We start from the raw sequence: 16,247 nt of genomic DNA, 5'->3' as shown, positions 1-16,247 counted from the left end.
CTGTTCACTGGTCGGACTCCGTTCTTGCTGAAGGACAGCTTTCCCCAGTGGGGCATGGTTTGAGCCCTTGCCTTCCCCTCCACCCTCCTCTCCTCCCTCCTCTCCTCCCTCCTCTCCTCCCTCCTCCCTTCCTGCTCGAATCCGACTACCAACGCACCTCTCCCTCTTCCTCCACTCTCCTTCTCCCTCCTCTCTCCCGCTCTCCCGCTCGCCCGCTCGCCCGCTCGCCCGCTCTCCCGCTCTCCCGCTCTCCCGCTCTCCCTCCCCTCACCCCCTGCTTTTCCCTGCACTCCCCTTTTGCCCCCCTGCCCCAAGTCTTTTCCCTTCCAACCCCTCCGCCCTCTCTGCTCCCTTCAGACCCCCGGCCGCCCGCTTCGGCCAGCCTCCACCTCACCAGCCATCCCTCTTCCTCGTCCTCGTCCTCGTCCTCGTCCTCTCCCTCCTTCACCTCATTCCTTCTCTCCCTCTCCCTCTCACGCTCTCTCCCTCCCTCTCCACAGTTCCCTCCTCCTCCTCTTTGCGCCAAGAGTACAGTTCACCACTGAGATTGCGAATCACTATCACCAGCATGTGAGTGATATGGAACAATAACAACAAGTGCCAACAGTAAGGAAATTTTCATTCACAAGGATCAAACAATAATGTGAAAAACCAAGCCTCCTCCTCTACTTTGATCTGTATCCCTCAGCCGCCCTCAACGCCCCTCTCAACCAGTCCATCACATGCCGGCCCGCGTGCTCCTCCCCCCCGCGCTCCCGCCGCATCCTGTCCCTCGAAACCTTCTCCTCGTCCACCCGCAGACGCTGCAGATCTCGTGCAACAGCATCGCTAACGCTCCCTCTCGCAGCAAGGGACGACAGCCCCCTCTGCTCCTGCAACCGCACGCGAGCCTGCGAGGAACGTTCCTTTGCCTCCTCCTTGCTCGCCTCCCCTTGCTCGCCGTGCGGCTCCTTGTGAATGACCTTCAACAGGTCTTGCACCTCCTCGCTCAACTTGTCGACCTTGTGCTGCAGGTCGCTCTTGCTGCTGTTTCCCTCCGAAGCATCGCGATGCACGTTCATGCCCCCGTCCTCCGCCTCGTTGGGCTCCTGGTCCGCGAACGATCTCCGGAAGGAGTCCCATGTCTCGCCATCCTCCCCTCGAGGGCCCTCCCTCTCCTCATGGTCCGACTCCCTCGCCACATCCCCCTCCGACCTACCGTTCTCACCTGCCGCCTCCTCCTCTGACTCAGGAAAGTTGTACGGCACCTCCCCCCGCTTCACCTCTGACACAACTACTCCTTGCGGCACCTTCTCGCCCTCCGCCTGCATCCGCTCGTAGTCATCCGCCAAGTGCGCGGCGAACTGATCTGGTCTGTGGCGTCGAGTTCCTTCCCTCTCCCTCCTCTGCAGTGTCCTGCATCCTCCCGTCCCACACCAGTCACCGGCATCTCCATGATCCCACATGTCCCGAGAGACATGCGGCGTCGCGAGCATTGCCACCTCCTGACTCAGCAGCCTGTACTTGTCGGTAATCTCCATGTACCATGCTCGCCACACGCTCGGCCTGTCGGATTCGGGAGGGAGAATGCCGTACTTGACGAGATTGTGAGCCTGCAGGGGACAGCTTCAGACGCATGTGAGGTCGACTTGGCATGAAACACGTGAAACCAACACAGACAGAAGAGGAGCGTCAGTTAGGGCGAAGTTACCTGCATCAAGATGACAGGGTTGAATTGGGGGTCGTTCTCATACGCCTGGATCGCGTGCTTGAAATCCAACAGCTCCTTTCGTTTCTTCTTGAAATCTGAACGAGGGAGGACCTGCAGTGGAACATCGAAGGTCAGGGCGAAGGTGCAGGCAAGATCTTAACGCGACAGGTCGTCAACGATCCCTCACCAGTGATCGGGGATCCAGCATGTCGGGGCGAGTGTTCTTAGTCACGGGAGGAGGGTTCCTCATCATGTCCAGCCACTTCCTTGCAAGTCGTTCTTGCGCATTCTGGACGACATGCTCACTGCCATCAGGTCGCAAACCCTCAGAGTATGCATCCCGTGGAACATTGTACAATTGTGAAGATCTGGCGTGATCGTGAAAATCCTTCGACAAACTGGACTTGCCTGTGAACAATCGAAACATGTAGTCCTGGAAGCTCTCAGGCTTATGGGCCTCGCTCCTTGAATCCGACCTCCGCAAAGAATGTTTGGTTTCCAGACGTAGACGAGCCATGCGCTTTCGGTGCTCCTCCTCATCTTCATTGCCCTGCTTTGCCCCACTATCGTCTTTCCTGTATTGCGGATCCTCCTCTCGAAGTTGGGCGTAGAAAGACACGGCGGGGTACCTGGCAGGGGCAAGTTTCTTGGAAGACGACTGTACCTTCCCTCCAGTACCAGAAGGCCTCACGTGAGGTTCCCCACGTGCCTGACCACAGCCGCTCTTCTTCTCACATGCAGCTTTCTGGTAGATACCGACGTGCTTCATGTGAGCGTCTTCCAAGGCCAGGGACTCACTCTGAGCATCGGTGTTTGCACGAGTTGCGTCATCACTGTCCTGTCGCAGCTGGGATTGATAGTCCTCCTTGGGTGTTACGCTGTCTCGCCAGTGAGCTCCAAGGACGGATCGAGGATGCTTCTGGGCCAACTTCTCTGCCTCTTTCTCAGCATTCTTCACAATTCTTTTCCATTCAGACTTAGTTGGCATGGCTTCGACGCTGTTGCGAGAGGTATGAGAAGCAGGGGTGCTCTCGTGATGTTTGGAAGCATTGACAACAGTCTTGACAACAGCGTGCTGTTCAACCTTCATCGGCTTTGCCGATAGCTCCTCTTGTGAGCCCTTGGACAGTGGAGCTATGGATTTCACTTGCACAGACCTCTTCGGCTGATGGCGGGAGAAGGTCATAATCACGGATGCAGACTTGTCATGAAGCATGGGCGACATCTTGATGTCATCTTTTGAGAGCCATGACGGCGGCAATGCGCTCTTCGGAAGATGGTTGATCCCACGAATCAATGTTGTGATCGAACGTGGCCCAGGTTCCCTCACTGCCAAGATGACACAGAGCGCTGCAAATGTCAGGGCAATGCCTGTGATTAATACGACAGCCTTGTTGTGAGACATCACTAGAGAAGTTTGAAACTAGTCAAGCAATCCTATCAATCAATTTCCATTCAGTCCGGACTCGCTGTGTTTGAAGAATTGCACAAACCTGGAGAAATTTTCAGCATGAAATGGTAAGAAAGCGACCAACATTGCAGGTCTGACTCACCTCTAGATCTTGATGCGCTCTTGAACCTCCTCCTCCTCCTCCTCGGTCGTTATCCTCCCTCCCCTCTTTCTACTTCGCACCCACTCCGCCCATGAAGGTGGTCTCCGGAAATAACAACCGTTACGAAGCCGTTATAAACTACTCATCAAAAAAAACCGCAGTAAACTTATCGGCTGGGTGGAACATCATGCATGGACAGAGACTGTAGCTAGTCGCAGTCCGACTTGTGGGAGAGAGCGAGTGAGGGCAGAGAGAGGGAGACAGAGGATAGAGGGAGACAGGAGATAGAGGGGAGGAAGAGGATAGTGGGAGAGAGAGGAAACCAGGAGGCATGAACAAGATATCAGACTCTTCAATGATCGAGAACACCCCAACTACCTCCGAGACAAAGCTTGCAGATCAGCCAGTTGACGAGAAGCGAAGCAAGAATTCAACTGAAGATATCATTCACGAAGTAAGGGTACGACTAGTCGTCGAGAAGCTTGTAGAGGTCTCCTTGTTGAACCAATCCTTCACCGTATGCATGGTCATCGAGGCATCATGGGCTGACTACAAGATGAAAGAGTTAAAGGTCAAGAAGGAGCTGTTTGACATCAATGTCTCGGAGGATTCCAATCAGTTGAAAGGCAAGCTGTACTTGAAGGAGGATGACACCAACACTGCATTTTTTGCTCCACGTCTCGTGATCGACAACGCCATGGCGATTAACGAGAGCGAGATCTGGTATCACTGTTTTGATGATAGTCCGGGAGATTCTTCATCTCCTATCATCATCAGCATGAGATGGAGATTGACATGCACACTTCAAGAAGAAATGGAGTTGGCAAACTTTCCCTTTGACAACCAGCTGTTGACTATCCGTCTTCACAGCCTGTGGCCGATGGACTGCATGTTCAGGGACATTAAGGTGAGGATAGATTTCCCTGATGGTCTTGGAACCAACATTCAAGATATCTGTCATCGCGTCTTCTCTCTGCTCCGCACTGCGATAGAGTGCGCACAGAAGTGTGTTGGTGTGCTGATCACCAACAAGCAGCAGGTGGAGAAAGGCTCCCAATCGACTGTTCTCAGCATGAGGATCATCATCCCCAACCCGGAGGTTTCCAGTCCAGCTCCCCACTTGCAGGATTGGAATGAGAAGATCGAAAGAGAAGTGAATGAGATGATGCCTGAAGGGTACAGGATTCACATCTTCGACGTGCAATCAAATTCAACCAAGGTAAAGCTTGTCAAGAACAAGAACAACCGTTATCCTTCGAGCCTGAAGACCAACAACTTCATCCAGAGGGCTGAGTATGCGGTCGGCAGTGAGATGTTGTTTGAGGAGTCGTCAACCACTGAGGAGCAATCCATATCGCGTCATCAATATTCATTGCTGCTTGTTTCCATCAGCTTGCGAAGGAAAGTTACACTGTGGATGATGAATATTGCCCTGCCCCTCACGACTTGTTCCACCGTCGGTTGGGCGGCATTCGCGATCGAACCTTCGGCACTGGCAGATCGCTGCAGCGTCACCCTCGTCATGCTACTCACTATGGTTGCCTACAAGAACATGGTGTCCAGCGCCTTGCCTCCCATCAACTACCTGACGATTCTCGACTGGTACATCCTCTTCTGCTTCGGAAATATGATCTTGGTAATCATAGAGAATGTTGTGGCAACGTTGTGGAGCGTTGAGCCAGATGCTGAGTTGCCAGGAATCTTGATAATCATATGCATCTACATTGCAGGCATGCTGATTTTCGTTGGCTATGCCATGGGAGTCTGGTTTCAGAAATTGCGTTCTGCTTTGCCAGAAACTGAGATAAAACCTTTGCAAAACAAGCGAATGAAGCACAGTCAAGAGAAATCTCAGCATATCATCTGGGTTGCTCCCATGGACAAACAGATCAATCGAACGGAATGCATGGAATGCAGCGAAGGTGATCTGGAACAGAAGATCAAAAAGTTCCTTCAAAATCAAAACTTTGCGGCAATCTTTGAGGGTTCGGAGAGCTTTGATGTACGCTGTTACAAGAGGAATCATTTCTACTCTCTTTTGTACCCTGACAAGACATTCAAGCCGGAAGACGATTACATGTTCGCGCTGATATTCTTGCCGCTTCCTGCGAACGATGATGTGATGAGGGAGGCCATGAAGAAATTGCGCAAGGCCTTTTCAAAGTCGTCGATCCAGGGCTGGATGAGCTCGGGGAACGCTATGCTGGAGCCTCTGAATTCTGAGTTCTATCCGGTCCTGGGCATGAAGACGAAAAAACCCGGGTCGAAAGTTTCGGGTTCTCGTTGCATTGTAATGTAGAGGCGATCAGGGTTGCAATACTATGATAATTCCTGTACTACTATATACATGGCCAGCCGGCCCCTTCCGCCGCCGACAAGTATGGCCTCCCGGCGAGGCTGTGGGGGATGCTTGAAAGTTTCCAGTTGAATCACTCGCCTATGATCCATGAATCCGGGTTCCCGGGCCAGCACTGGAGCACACGGTGACTTCCGGCGGGCCTTGGAGTCCGATCACCCGCCGCCTCAGCCTACCGTAACAGTGACCATCGTGCATCACTGGCCGTCGGACGATCTTGCACTCGCCTCGGTGCCATCCCGGGCCACTGTCACACGGCCGGGCCCTAGTATCCGACTCGGCGGGGGCGGCCAGCCCGGCGCTGCCGGTCGGACCGTAGTAAGTTCAAGCCTACTGCCGCCCGGCCGGCGGGGCTTCGGCGGTCTCAGGCTCCGGGTCCCGCCGGGCGACCCGGCGGCCGCGATGGCCAGTGACTGAGCTGGCACTGAGGAGTCGGGTGGTGTCGGGTGAAAGTTACCAGTCGCTTTTAACCCGGCTGATCGGGCGGCTCTACTAGCAGGACTAGGGGGGTAGGGGTCCGACATACAATAGAGCATCGCGCCGATCCGTCAAGGAGGCTGGGGGGGTGGGGGTGCGAGGGACTACCCTCCCCTACTGTCGGCACACGTCGACGAGCAGGGGCGGGGTCCCCTCGGTGTTTATGGTGGGGTTGGGAGGGGGTAGTCGATAGGGTCTCTTGATGGCCGAGAGAAAGAAAGGGGTGTAAAGGAGCACCGGATGCTGCTGGGTGGATGTAAAGGGTGGGGTACTCGGTCAACCAAGTCACTTTGAGGGTGGGGGGTTCAATTATATGTTGTGGGGAAAAGATGGGGTGACATGGTAATGGCTGAGTGGGGGGGGGGGGTAGGTGGTTGAACCAGGGGTGGGCGGGAAACATCCACAGGCGACATGAGCAGCCGGCGGAGTGGGGCTGGGGCAACCGTCAGGACCATGCAGAAGAATGCGTCTGACAAGAAGCAGTAGGCGATGAGAGGCGATCAGAGATAGTGATTGCGCTGCATGGGACTTCTCTTCTGCGATCTCCAAGCTGAGTTAAGCAAACAGTGAAGTTTCAAAAAGTTGAAGGTGAACCCTTGGGACTCTTTGGAAGCTCGTAGCCTTATACACCAGAGAGCAACACATCTCTAGCATGTCATGGAGCGCCAGAAGTCTTTCAAGTCCAGGGCTTGATTGACGAAGCAGCAGCTCGGACACGACTGCGAGTGAGAACAGAGGTCCTTGTAAGCGTTGACGACAGTTCAATCGGTCAGATGGGGGCGATCCAAAGCAGCGAGCCGAATTGGGGTAAAGTGAACTTTCCCACCTTGCGCTTGTTTGGGTGATTCGCCCGTTGCTCAGGGGTGTGCATGTGTAACGAGGAAGAAAATGATGAAGCTTTTGGTTCCTGTTTGTCAAGCAGGAAAAGTTTTGCAGGCATGCAAGCTGGCTCTAATTACAATCGATCGAGCTGGACGAAGAACAAGACAGCTAGCAGTATTGTTGCACAGTGATGCCACATGAACCTCTGACTCGTTCAATGGTAGATATTCAAATCGAGCCAGCGACTCCACGGAATGTTGTGCACGTTCCGGTAGGCAAACCTTGTCATGTGTTGACCGCGGGGTGACACGTAGTCGCTAGCCTTCCTCCGCCACGAGCAAGGCGTCGGACACTTTGGCACAAGATTTCAAGCCTATCTTAACCCCAAGAAGTATGGGAGCCATGAAGAACCTTGACACCCCACGTAGTGCCGGATACCCTGACAACAGTACCCCACGGGAGCTCTTCTCCAAGATACACCCGTCCTCAGCGGAATTGCGCAATATGCCACACACACCAAGATTCAGACTGCCTTCTGAGGTCCTCCCCATGACAGGATCCTCCCGCACCCCTCGCCTCCTTACACATTTTCTAGGACCCCATCCCCAGTCCACGTTCGACCTCTTCGTCCAAGGTGCCGTTCAGCCCCAGGTTGAGCGGGAGGGGCCCGAAACGAGAAATTTGGCAAGACTCCCCAAGGAATTACACCACTTCAAAAGATGGATGGATACAAAGTACTGTGACGATATCAGGTGACTGATCTCCTACAATCATGAAGTTGAGTTGACCACCCTTGGGCTCATCAGACATGAACATAACATCATGGACTCAAGCGAAACAAGATCTGTTTATAGAAGCCATTGCTGCAACTTGCAATGTACCTCGAACTTACCTTTGAGAACTATTCGACTGAATGCGCACCATCAGGTTGATCTCTCTGACGTTTGCATTCTTTCTCTGCGAGAAAAGTGTGGTCGACGTTTGCTTTCGACTGCCACCGAAATTACGTACTTCTACTTTCATGTCGTCTCCCAGCCGGTTGATTCCACCCTGACGCGCAGGTTTCAAGTCAAATCCTCATCACCAGATGAAGCAGCTTCCATAGTGAGGGAGCTCAAAAGCCAGGTCTGCTGACTTGTAAGAAGATGGACATGTGTTGACTTGGAGGGTAGTCCCTTGATGCCATGATGCTCCAAGTCAACATTCGGATTCGGCCAGACACTGCCAGACTGAGCGAGGAGAGCAGCTCACAGAGGCTGGAAACGAGGTCTGGCCATTTGACAGATATGCGCTGAGATGATGATGAATGACAATGATTTGGAAAGCAGCTCGAACTTTCCGATTCCTTTCCGCAACGGGTACATGATTGATTTGTTTGCTTCAGCACGTCCGTTGACTTTGCTCTTGCAGCTATTCTCTGTCAGATTCGTATCGCATGCAGTTCAGGAACGACTCGGACGGTGAAGGTCGAAAAGCAAATGTAAATATGCTAGGTTCAACGCAAGAAGGCGATGGTACGATGTCAGAGGACATGGAATCGAAGCCCGTTCAAGGGACAATGCTTCTGTGATTTCGGGAGATGGTTAAAATTGATTCACTAAAGATTTTAATCACGGCGGCTGATGATTGGCGGTTATTTGAAACATGAGCTTGAAATTAGCAGGTCAACTTGGGCCATAACTTAGTTGCTTCGAAAATTTATTCTTCATCCGCACCACAAAAAATAGAAGAGACGACGACCGTATTGAGTGGTTATCGCAAGAATTGTACAGAAGTGTTATCACTTCGCGAAGGCAGGCTTGTCTAAACAAATTTTGCAATTCCTTGTGTGCCTGGTATGCCTGGAATTCCGCTCATCCCTTTAGGCCCTGCATAACATTCGTTCAGTTGGCCAGAAGGGTCTTAAGGGATCGACAACCTTGTGGACCAGGCGGGCCTGGGGGGCCGGCAGCTCCTGACAAGAAGACTTCAGATGGTGAGAGCAGCATGCGAGAATGTTCCAGACCTGAAAATCCTAGCGGACCTCTGCTCGCACAATCCAAGAGAAACAACAAGTTTAGAAGACCAACTCAGATTGACAAGGACGGTTCTACCTCAACCCCTTCAAGCCTTCGGGTCCCTGCATTTGTGTTCAGCCATCAGCATGCAAGCTCTACACCTCCATACCGCTTGGCCCGGAGGTCCAGGAGGTCCACGAACGCCTCGCACGCCACGAAAGCCCTGCGGGCCCGGCAGGCCTGTCACTCCCGGGGTCCCTTTCGGGCCCGGAGGACCTGTTGCCCGGTTGAGTATCACACTAGCTCTAAAGAAACCTATCTGGATCTTTCTCACCATGCACACCCGGGACCCCGTTGACCCCGTTGGCTCCAGCTGGACCTGGAGGGCCCGCAACGCCTGCGCTTCTTCAACATACTACAACACTGCTTGACAGCTTCCACGTACCAGGCCTGCCTGGTGGTCCTGAAGGGAAGATCAGAGTCAACACAGGGAACCAACAACAACTCCATCAGCCTACCTGCTATCCCGGTATCTCCTACAGGGCCGGGTTTCCCTGGCATACCACTTGCACCCGGCGTTCCCTGCTCCTCCATAAGTCAACCAGTCTATGAAAGTAGCACATGAACCGGTTGTCCATTCTTGCCAGCCACCCCTTGAGGTCCAGGGTACCCTGCTGGTCCAGGCATTCCAGATCGTCCCTGCTTTCCCTGAGACTCTTGTCAGCGCACGCAGCGGTTCGTTGCCCACAGGGAACAATCATGGCGAAGAAAAGCACTGTTTACCATCTCCCCAGGAAGGCCTGGGAATCCGATGGGCCCTGGAGAGACTCTCTCAGCGGACATAGCGCAGACGATTCTCTTCACCTCTTGGTCCAACTAGGTTTCGTCCTGGAGGTCCTTCCAACCCTCGCAGTCCCTGCGGTCCAGGTACTCCTCGCCGCCCTGGCAATCCCATGGGGCGGTGGAGGGTACTGACGGCCATCTTCATCGAGGTTGTGTCTACACCCAGCTCCCGTGCCTGAGTGAGCAGCCGTTTCCACTTCCTAGAGTAATCATCTGACTCCAGGCGGAGGGAGTGCAGCTTCCTAGCAAAGAGCTTCAGTCTGAAGAGAGACTGCGCGTCCATGTCCACTGTCTTCTTGATAAGTCCTGCATCCGGCATACCCTGAGGATCAGGATAGTGCTTGATGCCCAGCACACGAGGCTGCAAGGTGGCTGAGACCCCGTACTCGCCGCCATCGCCGCCATCGCCACCATCAGCTTCCTCGGCTTCCGCATCGTCGAGGACAACTACATTTGACTTGGAGGGTGACCAGGTCAGAGCCATGAGCGCTGTGAGAGCAACTGCTCCCACTATGGCGAGTGCCACCAGCGATCTCCTGGTCCTTCTCCCACCATCGCTGTGTCTGCCATCCTCCCCTCCTGCCTCTCCACCCATCAGCGGGTTTCTTGCATGCATGGCAGCGAAGAGACAGTATCCGTAAGGTATCCGAAAGTATCCCAAAAAGTATCCGTGAAGGAAAACTCAAAGTATCCACGAGTATCCGTGAGTATCCGAGACCAGACGGGCGACATTCGGGGGGGTGGGGTAGGTGACAAGCGTCGAAGTTCACGGGTACTTTTGGCTTGGTTTCCTGGCTTGGAAATGGTGGGGGTGGTGGTAGAAGGGGTGATCAGAGGAGCGGGGATTGGAGAATTCATGGGGGAGAGGAGAGGAAATGATGGAAGAGAGCGGAGAGGAGAGGAGAGACAGAGAGAGGACAGGATGGCAGAAACTAGCAGGGAGAGATACTGACCGAACTGAACCAAGCTGAATTGCTAAACAAGTCAAGAGCAGGGGAACTGCTGTGAGGTGGGGTGAAGGTGACAAGGGCATCTGAAGGAAATCAGAACTCGTTAAGCAAGTCGCCACTCACGATGCCGATGCGTGAAATTTATTCTCTCAATCTTCCTGGACCTCCACCCGATGGCCCTTTCATGGACCCTAAACAAGTTGTCAGTGCCTGCTGTTGGAGTGATGACGGGCTGCTCGCTTTCGCCATGAATTCAAACAAGCCACAGGGTTACAGAGGCAAGCTCGGATACACGTCTTCGCCCTCTATCTATGTCTTGCATGTTGATAGGCCTGAGAGGCATAGCATGCTCTGCGGAGGACACGAGCATGACATCTCTCATCTGTCTTGGGCTCCAGCTCAGATGGGTCTGGTGCTGATGTCGGCGGACAGTCGAAGCTGCATATGCGTGTGGAAGCCTGTGAAGGTAGGAGGTGATGCTCCAACGGACGATGCCTGACCTGCTCGCAGGGGTTGATCAACAGATGGGTCCTGCACCATCGTCTCAGTTTCTCTTCGACTCAACTCGTGCACTGGCTCAACACTGGCCCCGTCTACTCCCTTCCGCCACCTTTCTCCAGCGGCAACCCAGCAACTGCCGCACAGCAGACGCAGTCAGCCAGCCAGAACACCAAGGGGTATGACGGCAAGTATCGACGAGACGTTGCTCGTAGGGATGCTCCGACGCCGCAAGGGCAGGCGAACGCCCAGTCCAAATCCAGCGAGTTTGTGTTCAAGACGCCTCCAGGCTGCCTGTGCTTCTTTGCCCTGAGCCGATATGGTGAGGCACGAGTCTTTCTGGAGCTGTCCAACAGTCTCCATGGAACCGAATGGGCCTCTGCGTCGACGCAGCTCTCCACACTGGAGTTGCCGGAAAGTCTCGTGAGGACTAGTGCGAGGTCGACTAGCTCGTCAAGCTCCGCAGAAGCAACTTCTAATCAGGTCTGAGGATGGATGTTATCTTGTACTTGTAGTAGTTATTGCTCTTCATGTCCATGATGATGATGATGATGATGATGATGATGATGATGATGATGATGTCAATGATGATGATGATGTCAATGATGATCATGCGCCATTTGATTGAAATTTGTTCCCAGGCGGTCTTGTTTGTGCAGTCGGCTACTGCCATCATCCGAGACAAGGTTGAGATTTCCCAGTAGCCCTGATACGAATTTCTGACTTGATTCATTCCTCAGGCTCTCATGATTGCAGTTGCAGACGAGAGTCAAATTGTCATCTTTTACATCAAGTGCCGTTTTCATCCTCTCAAGGTCGTGGACGGCAGAGAATGACTTTCATCTGATCCTCTCCCCAGGTCACTTCCTTTCCCCACACCAGGACGCAGCTCAAGTCCGATATCCGATTATTCCCTTTGTCAAAGGGGCAGTGGGCAGCTCCTCAGCTCCTTTTGATGAGCTTCAATCCCACCAAGGTGCTCAAATGAGGTCGCGAGGTTTGACGAACTGCTGACTTGGGAGCTTGATGTAGTCGGATGAGTTGTACTTGATCTATCAGACGGTGTCTGGTGGTGGAAGGAACTCGTCGGAGTTTGGCTCGCAAGACATCATCAGACTAGAGCGATTGAAGCTGTCGCACCGCAGCAAGTCTGCCAATGTGAATCAAGCAAACGCGAGCATGGTTGAGGTATGCTGTACGTTGCTGTGAGAAACTCATTATTTGACTGGAATGATGAAGTTGGACGCTATGATATGGAGCAAGGAGACCAGTGTAGATCTGGCGTGCACGGCTGGGACGACTCCTATCAACATAACCATCACATTCGACAGTCAATATATCATCATCGGATACAGTGATGGATCAGTCGAGTCACGATTTTTGGATTCCCTACAGGTCAATCTCATCTTTGTCAAGATGATTCTAACTGTACATCTCTGATCAGCAAGCGCCTTATGATCCGCACGTGACTGTGTTCGGAAGTATCGTCAACGGCTGCAGCTCACCAACAGGCAACTGCGCTCTCCTCTTGGACAGCGCAGGACGAGCCAAGGCAGAGAAGCAAGAGACTTGAAATTGTCGGCTCATGCCTGCAAGCAGGTGGTGGAGATGGCGCACCCATGGGCCCTCGACAAGACCGCAACGCCTCAGTCGATTGCTTCTCACATTGTGCTTACACCTGCTCTTAGAGGTAGACCGTGACTGTTCGTACCCGCCAGGTCCATCAGCTTGAAGTGAGCTTGGCGAAGTTGAGCGAAGCCTGGGACGCGCTGATTGCTCTTGGCGGCATCATGACCTCGCACCCGATGGCTTTCTCTATCATGGAGGTGGGAACCTATCTTGCCGCATCTAAGCCGAGCATGCGGCCGACAGGATGCTGATGATTTCTCAGAATGTGGTAAAGCTTCTTCGTGAAAACAACAAGCAGATGCCAGATAATGTAGGGGAGGGGAATGGAGGGGAGAAGAGGAGATTTCTCATCGGAACTGATGCCACTTCTCTTTCAGCAACGAAGATTTTACCGTCATGCTTACGAGATCATGACGATCAAGATTCACTCCATGTCAGCTGAGCACCAGGTGGGAAAGCACTGCTCTCACTCTTGCGACGTTTTCAAGCTTTGACACCTTGTCAAGTTCTTGTGCACGTCCTCAGAAGCAAGGTTGCTCCTCTTCTACCTCCTCGACTGCTTCCGGTTCGCACTGCCGGTCATGCCCCGAGGCGATCAGGCAGCCCAACGAGGTGCTGGATGTTCCTCGCTCTCAGCTCTGCTCCTGCTCACGGACTTCTCTCTTCAGCGAACGCTGGAGTCTCGCCAGCATCTACCAGCAGGCTCAAGGTGACCGCAAGTCGCCCAGTGGCCGTCGGATCTCTGATCGGCTCCCAGGCGTTGTGCAGCGACATGATGTTGACCATGGGGGAAAGCATCGTAGGGTTGACGGTCTGGAATCTCAAGTACTCACCAGCCAGTCGCTGCATGTCTTCTGACCTGATGGGTCCCAGGCATGCCACTACCAACATCATCAAGAGTGAGAAGTCGAGACAAGCGCAGCAGGCGGGTGGGGCCGACACCAGCGCTGCCTCTCGCATGCTGTTTGGGAAATATTTCCTGCTGGATCCCGAGGCCCTGACCTTCACTCGAGACTTGTTGAGCTACTACCTGAAGAAGGTCTGCCAGTCTCTCTGTCTCAATCCGATGCACAGCTGATCTTTGATGCAGCTGAGGGACAGCCAACCGAAGGAGCCGAAGGTGAAGGAGGCAAAGGGATGGTGCAGCTATGACTCGACCCTTTGATTGTTTGATTTTCAGGACACAAGCGCAAGTGGAGCTGACAACTCTGGAAACACAGTCGCTGCTCCTCCTCCACCTCCTACCCCCACCGTCCACGCTCCCCCTCCTGTTGACGACCTATCAAGTATCCGACTGAAGCTCCTGGTCTTCTTTCACTGATGAGTTTCCAAAGGCATGGACGTCGTCATGGACCCCATGGGAACCGACATGGGGACGTCGACCATGATCTTGGACTCGGACATTCAAACTACGTCCCTCCCATATGACGAGTCTGACATCAAGTATCTGATCGAGGTCTGCTTGTTTCTCCTTCCCCTGCTCTCTGACTTCTGTCTCCCCCCCTTTGAAAGATCATCGAGAACATTTTGAATGCTCACAAAGTCCCGAGGAATGCGAGCGGTACCGAGCAGAACCCTCAGGTCTCTCTGGATCTTCCTAGTGGTCGAGGTGCTGACGGGATGCTCGTAGACGGTAGCGGACAAGCACAGGATGTTCAAGGAGATCCTGGCTCAGAACAAGGTCCGTTCTACCCTGATCTCACTAGTGCGCTGAATGTGCCCCGTCTGCCAGGTTGACCCCGAGATCGGCCTTCCAGAGAAGTTGAACGCGCGTTTCTCGAAGCCAGGGTTTGATCAGGAGGTGAGCTTGAAGATCGCCGGAATCGGGGCTGATACTGCTGCAGTCCCTTCAGAATTTCTTGTGCCTGGCGATGCCGCAACCAGGTAATTGTCCATGAGCAGTTTGACCTGTGCTCTAGAGTGAGGCGTTTGGAATTCTTCAGGATTCCTTTCGAAAGCTTGTGGATATTACAAGATGGACTTGATCGACCGACAGGTACTCGACTGGTCGACCAGGTTCGCGCTGATTCCACCTAGGATGACACAGTTCAAACCCACGGACTTCCGTTCAAGCCCCTCGAGAAGAAGAGAACCTTCGATGAATACACGGCAGAGGAGCTCACGGGAGGTACTAGGCTTATATGCCTCTTGCTCGCCCTCCTCTCTCCCTCCCTTCCCGTTCATTCCCTTCTTACTGTTTTCCTTCCTCCCTCACTGTCCACTTGCTTACTCGCCGCCTCCCCCTCGGCTGTCAGTTGCCCCCCTCCCCTCCCCTCCCTCGCTTCTCCTCTGATCACCGCCAGCAGGATCGAGCGACGCCAACCCGGGCAAGCGGCGAGCTCTCGATGTCCTCACGAGGATGCGCGTCAATGGCAACCCTACCCGCGAGTGCACCGCGACTGGTCGAGTCACGAGTGCGCAGCTGGGAAATCCTCTCTACGACCGTTGGATGTACGCGTGCCCCGTGTCGAGCGGGAAGTGGCGAGCGCCGCTGGAGTGGGACTGGGAGTTTCAAGGAAGCCAGTCGGAAGAAGCCGTGACCTACTTGCAAGCTCCTCCGCCGTGAGCTGGCGTGAGGTACGAGAGGAGAGATGGCGGGTGCTGGCATGCTCGGAGGTGATAGCGGCCATGTGAGTGGAGATCATTCAAGGAGATAATACAAGTTGATATAGCAACTAAAGGCCAAGAGTACTAAACCGGTCCCCTCAAGCAGATATCGACCGATGATGCCAGTAAGACCTGATGAGCTCTCACGAGATTGATACCATACAAGATATGCTGGTCACGATCGACAGCTCGAACTCGCTGGTGTTGCTCCTCCTCTCGTGTGGATCTTCTTCAGCTCACCCTCCTGTCAAGCAGGGAAGGAGAAGAGAAGCCGAGCCCCCCCTTCCTCCTCCCTTTATCTTCTCTGCCTTCACTGTCTCCCTAGACATGCTTTGCTCCTCTGCATCTGTTTTATCATCGCCGTCTCTTGCTGATCCCTATCGTGACCATGCTTACCGTATGCAGCCACCCATATCGCCCTGCACTCGTGCCTGCAGTCTCCATCCATGTCTTCTGTATCACTCTCCTGCTGCGTAACTTCATCCTCCTCGTCTGACGCTCTGCCGCCACTGCTCTCTTGGTCCAAGCCCACTGTGCTCCAGTCAAGGAAGAGGCATGAGGGGTCGGAGGGCGGGCAGGAAGCGAGGGAGCGAGAGCCGAAGTAGAGGTCGAAGACGGAGAGAGGGGTAGGGAGGGGAGGGAGGACGGGGACGGGAGAGTCGTGCAGAGGAGCCATGGTATCTGTCGGAAGGGTACGAACAGAAACTCAGGTGGCAAGAGGAGAAGGGAGAAGTAAGGACAAGTAGCGAGCAACAAGGAGTAGAAGTGAGGAGGAGGGTGACTCTCGGGAAGGGGGTGAATTTTGGGCTTGGTCCCGGGAGGCTA

General features: G+C 53.8%; 6 protein-coding genes across 6 annotated transcripts; 3 read left to right on the top strand and 3 right to left on the bottom strand.

The window, feature by feature from the left end:
* Window positions 1-665: 665 nt before the first annotated feature.
* Window positions 666-3,095, bottom strand: GUITHDRAFT_116727 (hypothetical protein; the record flags this gene model as incomplete). Its single annotated transcript, XM_005824075.1, has 3 exons — window positions 666-1,592; window positions 1,691-1,801; window positions 1,878-3,095. The coding sequence occupies 3 exons, from the start codon at window positions 3,093-3,095 to the stop codon at window positions 666-668; spliced, it is 2,256 nt and encodes a 751-aa protein (XP_005824132.1).
* Window positions 3,096-4,603: 1,508 nt separating this feature from the next.
* Window positions 4,604-5,616, top strand: GUITHDRAFT_155052 (hypothetical protein; the record flags this gene model as incomplete). The annotated part of the gene is made up of 1 exon (XM_005824074.1): window positions 4,604-5,616. A coding segment is annotated over exon 1 (877 nt), but the record flags the coding sequence as incomplete, so codon positions are not given.
* Window positions 5,617-7,862: 2,246 nt separating this feature from the next.
* GUITHDRAFT_155051 (hypothetical protein) lies at window positions 7,863-8,516 on the top strand. The gene is made up of 5 exons (XM_005824073.1): window positions 7,863-7,905; window positions 7,960-8,023; window positions 8,071-8,165; window positions 8,224-8,256; window positions 8,309-8,516. The coding sequence occupies exons 3-5, from the start codon at window positions 8,083-8,085 to the stop codon at window positions 8,466-8,468; spliced, it is 276 nt and encodes a 91-aa protein (XP_005824130.1). The 5' UTR covers window positions 7,863-7,905; window positions 7,960-8,023; window positions 8,071-8,082; the 3' UTR covers window positions 8,469-8,516.
* Window positions 8,517-9,001: 485 nt separating this feature from the next.
* On the bottom strand, window positions 9,002-10,371 carry GUITHDRAFT_89797 (hypothetical protein; the record flags this gene model as incomplete). The annotated part of the gene is made up of 5 exons (XM_005824072.1): window positions 9,760-10,371; window positions 9,679-9,713; window positions 9,523-9,603; window positions 9,414-9,477; window positions 9,002-9,171 (listed from the first exon to the last, which is right to left on the bottom strand). Exons 1-5 carry the CDS (start codon window positions 10,352-10,354, stop codon window positions 9,002-9,004), a joined length of 945 nt encoding a protein of 314 aa, XP_005824129.1. The 5' UTR covers window positions 10,355-10,371.
* Window positions 10,372-10,812: 441 nt separating this feature from the next.
* Window positions 10,813-15,381, top strand: GUITHDRAFT_116724 (hypothetical protein; the record flags this gene model as incomplete). The annotated part of the gene is made up of 24 exons (XM_005824071.1): window positions 10,813-11,154; window positions 11,199-11,669; window positions 11,828-11,872; window positions 11,927-12,001; window positions 12,046-12,162; window positions 12,219-12,374; window positions 12,786-12,854; window positions 12,905-13,012; window positions 13,078-13,125; window positions 13,193-13,264; window positions 13,322-13,427; window positions 13,484-13,524; window positions 13,573-13,640; window positions 13,689-13,854; window positions 13,906-13,935; window positions 13,996-14,101; window positions 14,150-14,271; window positions 14,328-14,396; window positions 14,446-14,496; window positions 14,548-14,616; window positions 14,660-14,699; window positions 14,759-14,811; window positions 14,853-14,943; window positions 15,122-15,381. 24 exons carry the CDS (start codon window positions 10,813-10,815, stop codon window positions 15,379-15,381), a joined length of 2,775 nt encoding a protein of 924 aa, XP_005824128.1.
* A 351-nt stretch (window positions 15,382-15,732) lies between these two features.
* GUITHDRAFT_145247 (hypothetical protein) lies at window positions 15,733-16,098 on the bottom strand (the record flags this gene model as incomplete). The annotated part of the gene is made up of 1 exon (XM_005824070.1): window positions 15,733-16,098. The coding sequence occupies one exon, from the start codon at window positions 16,096-16,098 to the stop codon at window positions 15,733-15,735; it is 366 nt and encodes a 121-aa protein (XP_005824127.1).
* Between the last annotated feature and the right edge of the window lie 149 nt (window positions 16,099-16,247).

This window comes from Guillardia theta (genome assembly GCF_000315625.1).
Source record: "Guillardia theta CCMP2712 unplaced genomic scaffold GUITHscaffold_99, whole genome shotgun sequence".
NCBI lineage: Eukaryota > Cryptophyceae > Pyrenomonadales > Geminigeraceae > Guillardia > Guillardia theta.
Note: the sequence above shows the minus strand (reverse complement) of the source record. Positions and strands in the feature narration are given on the sequence as shown.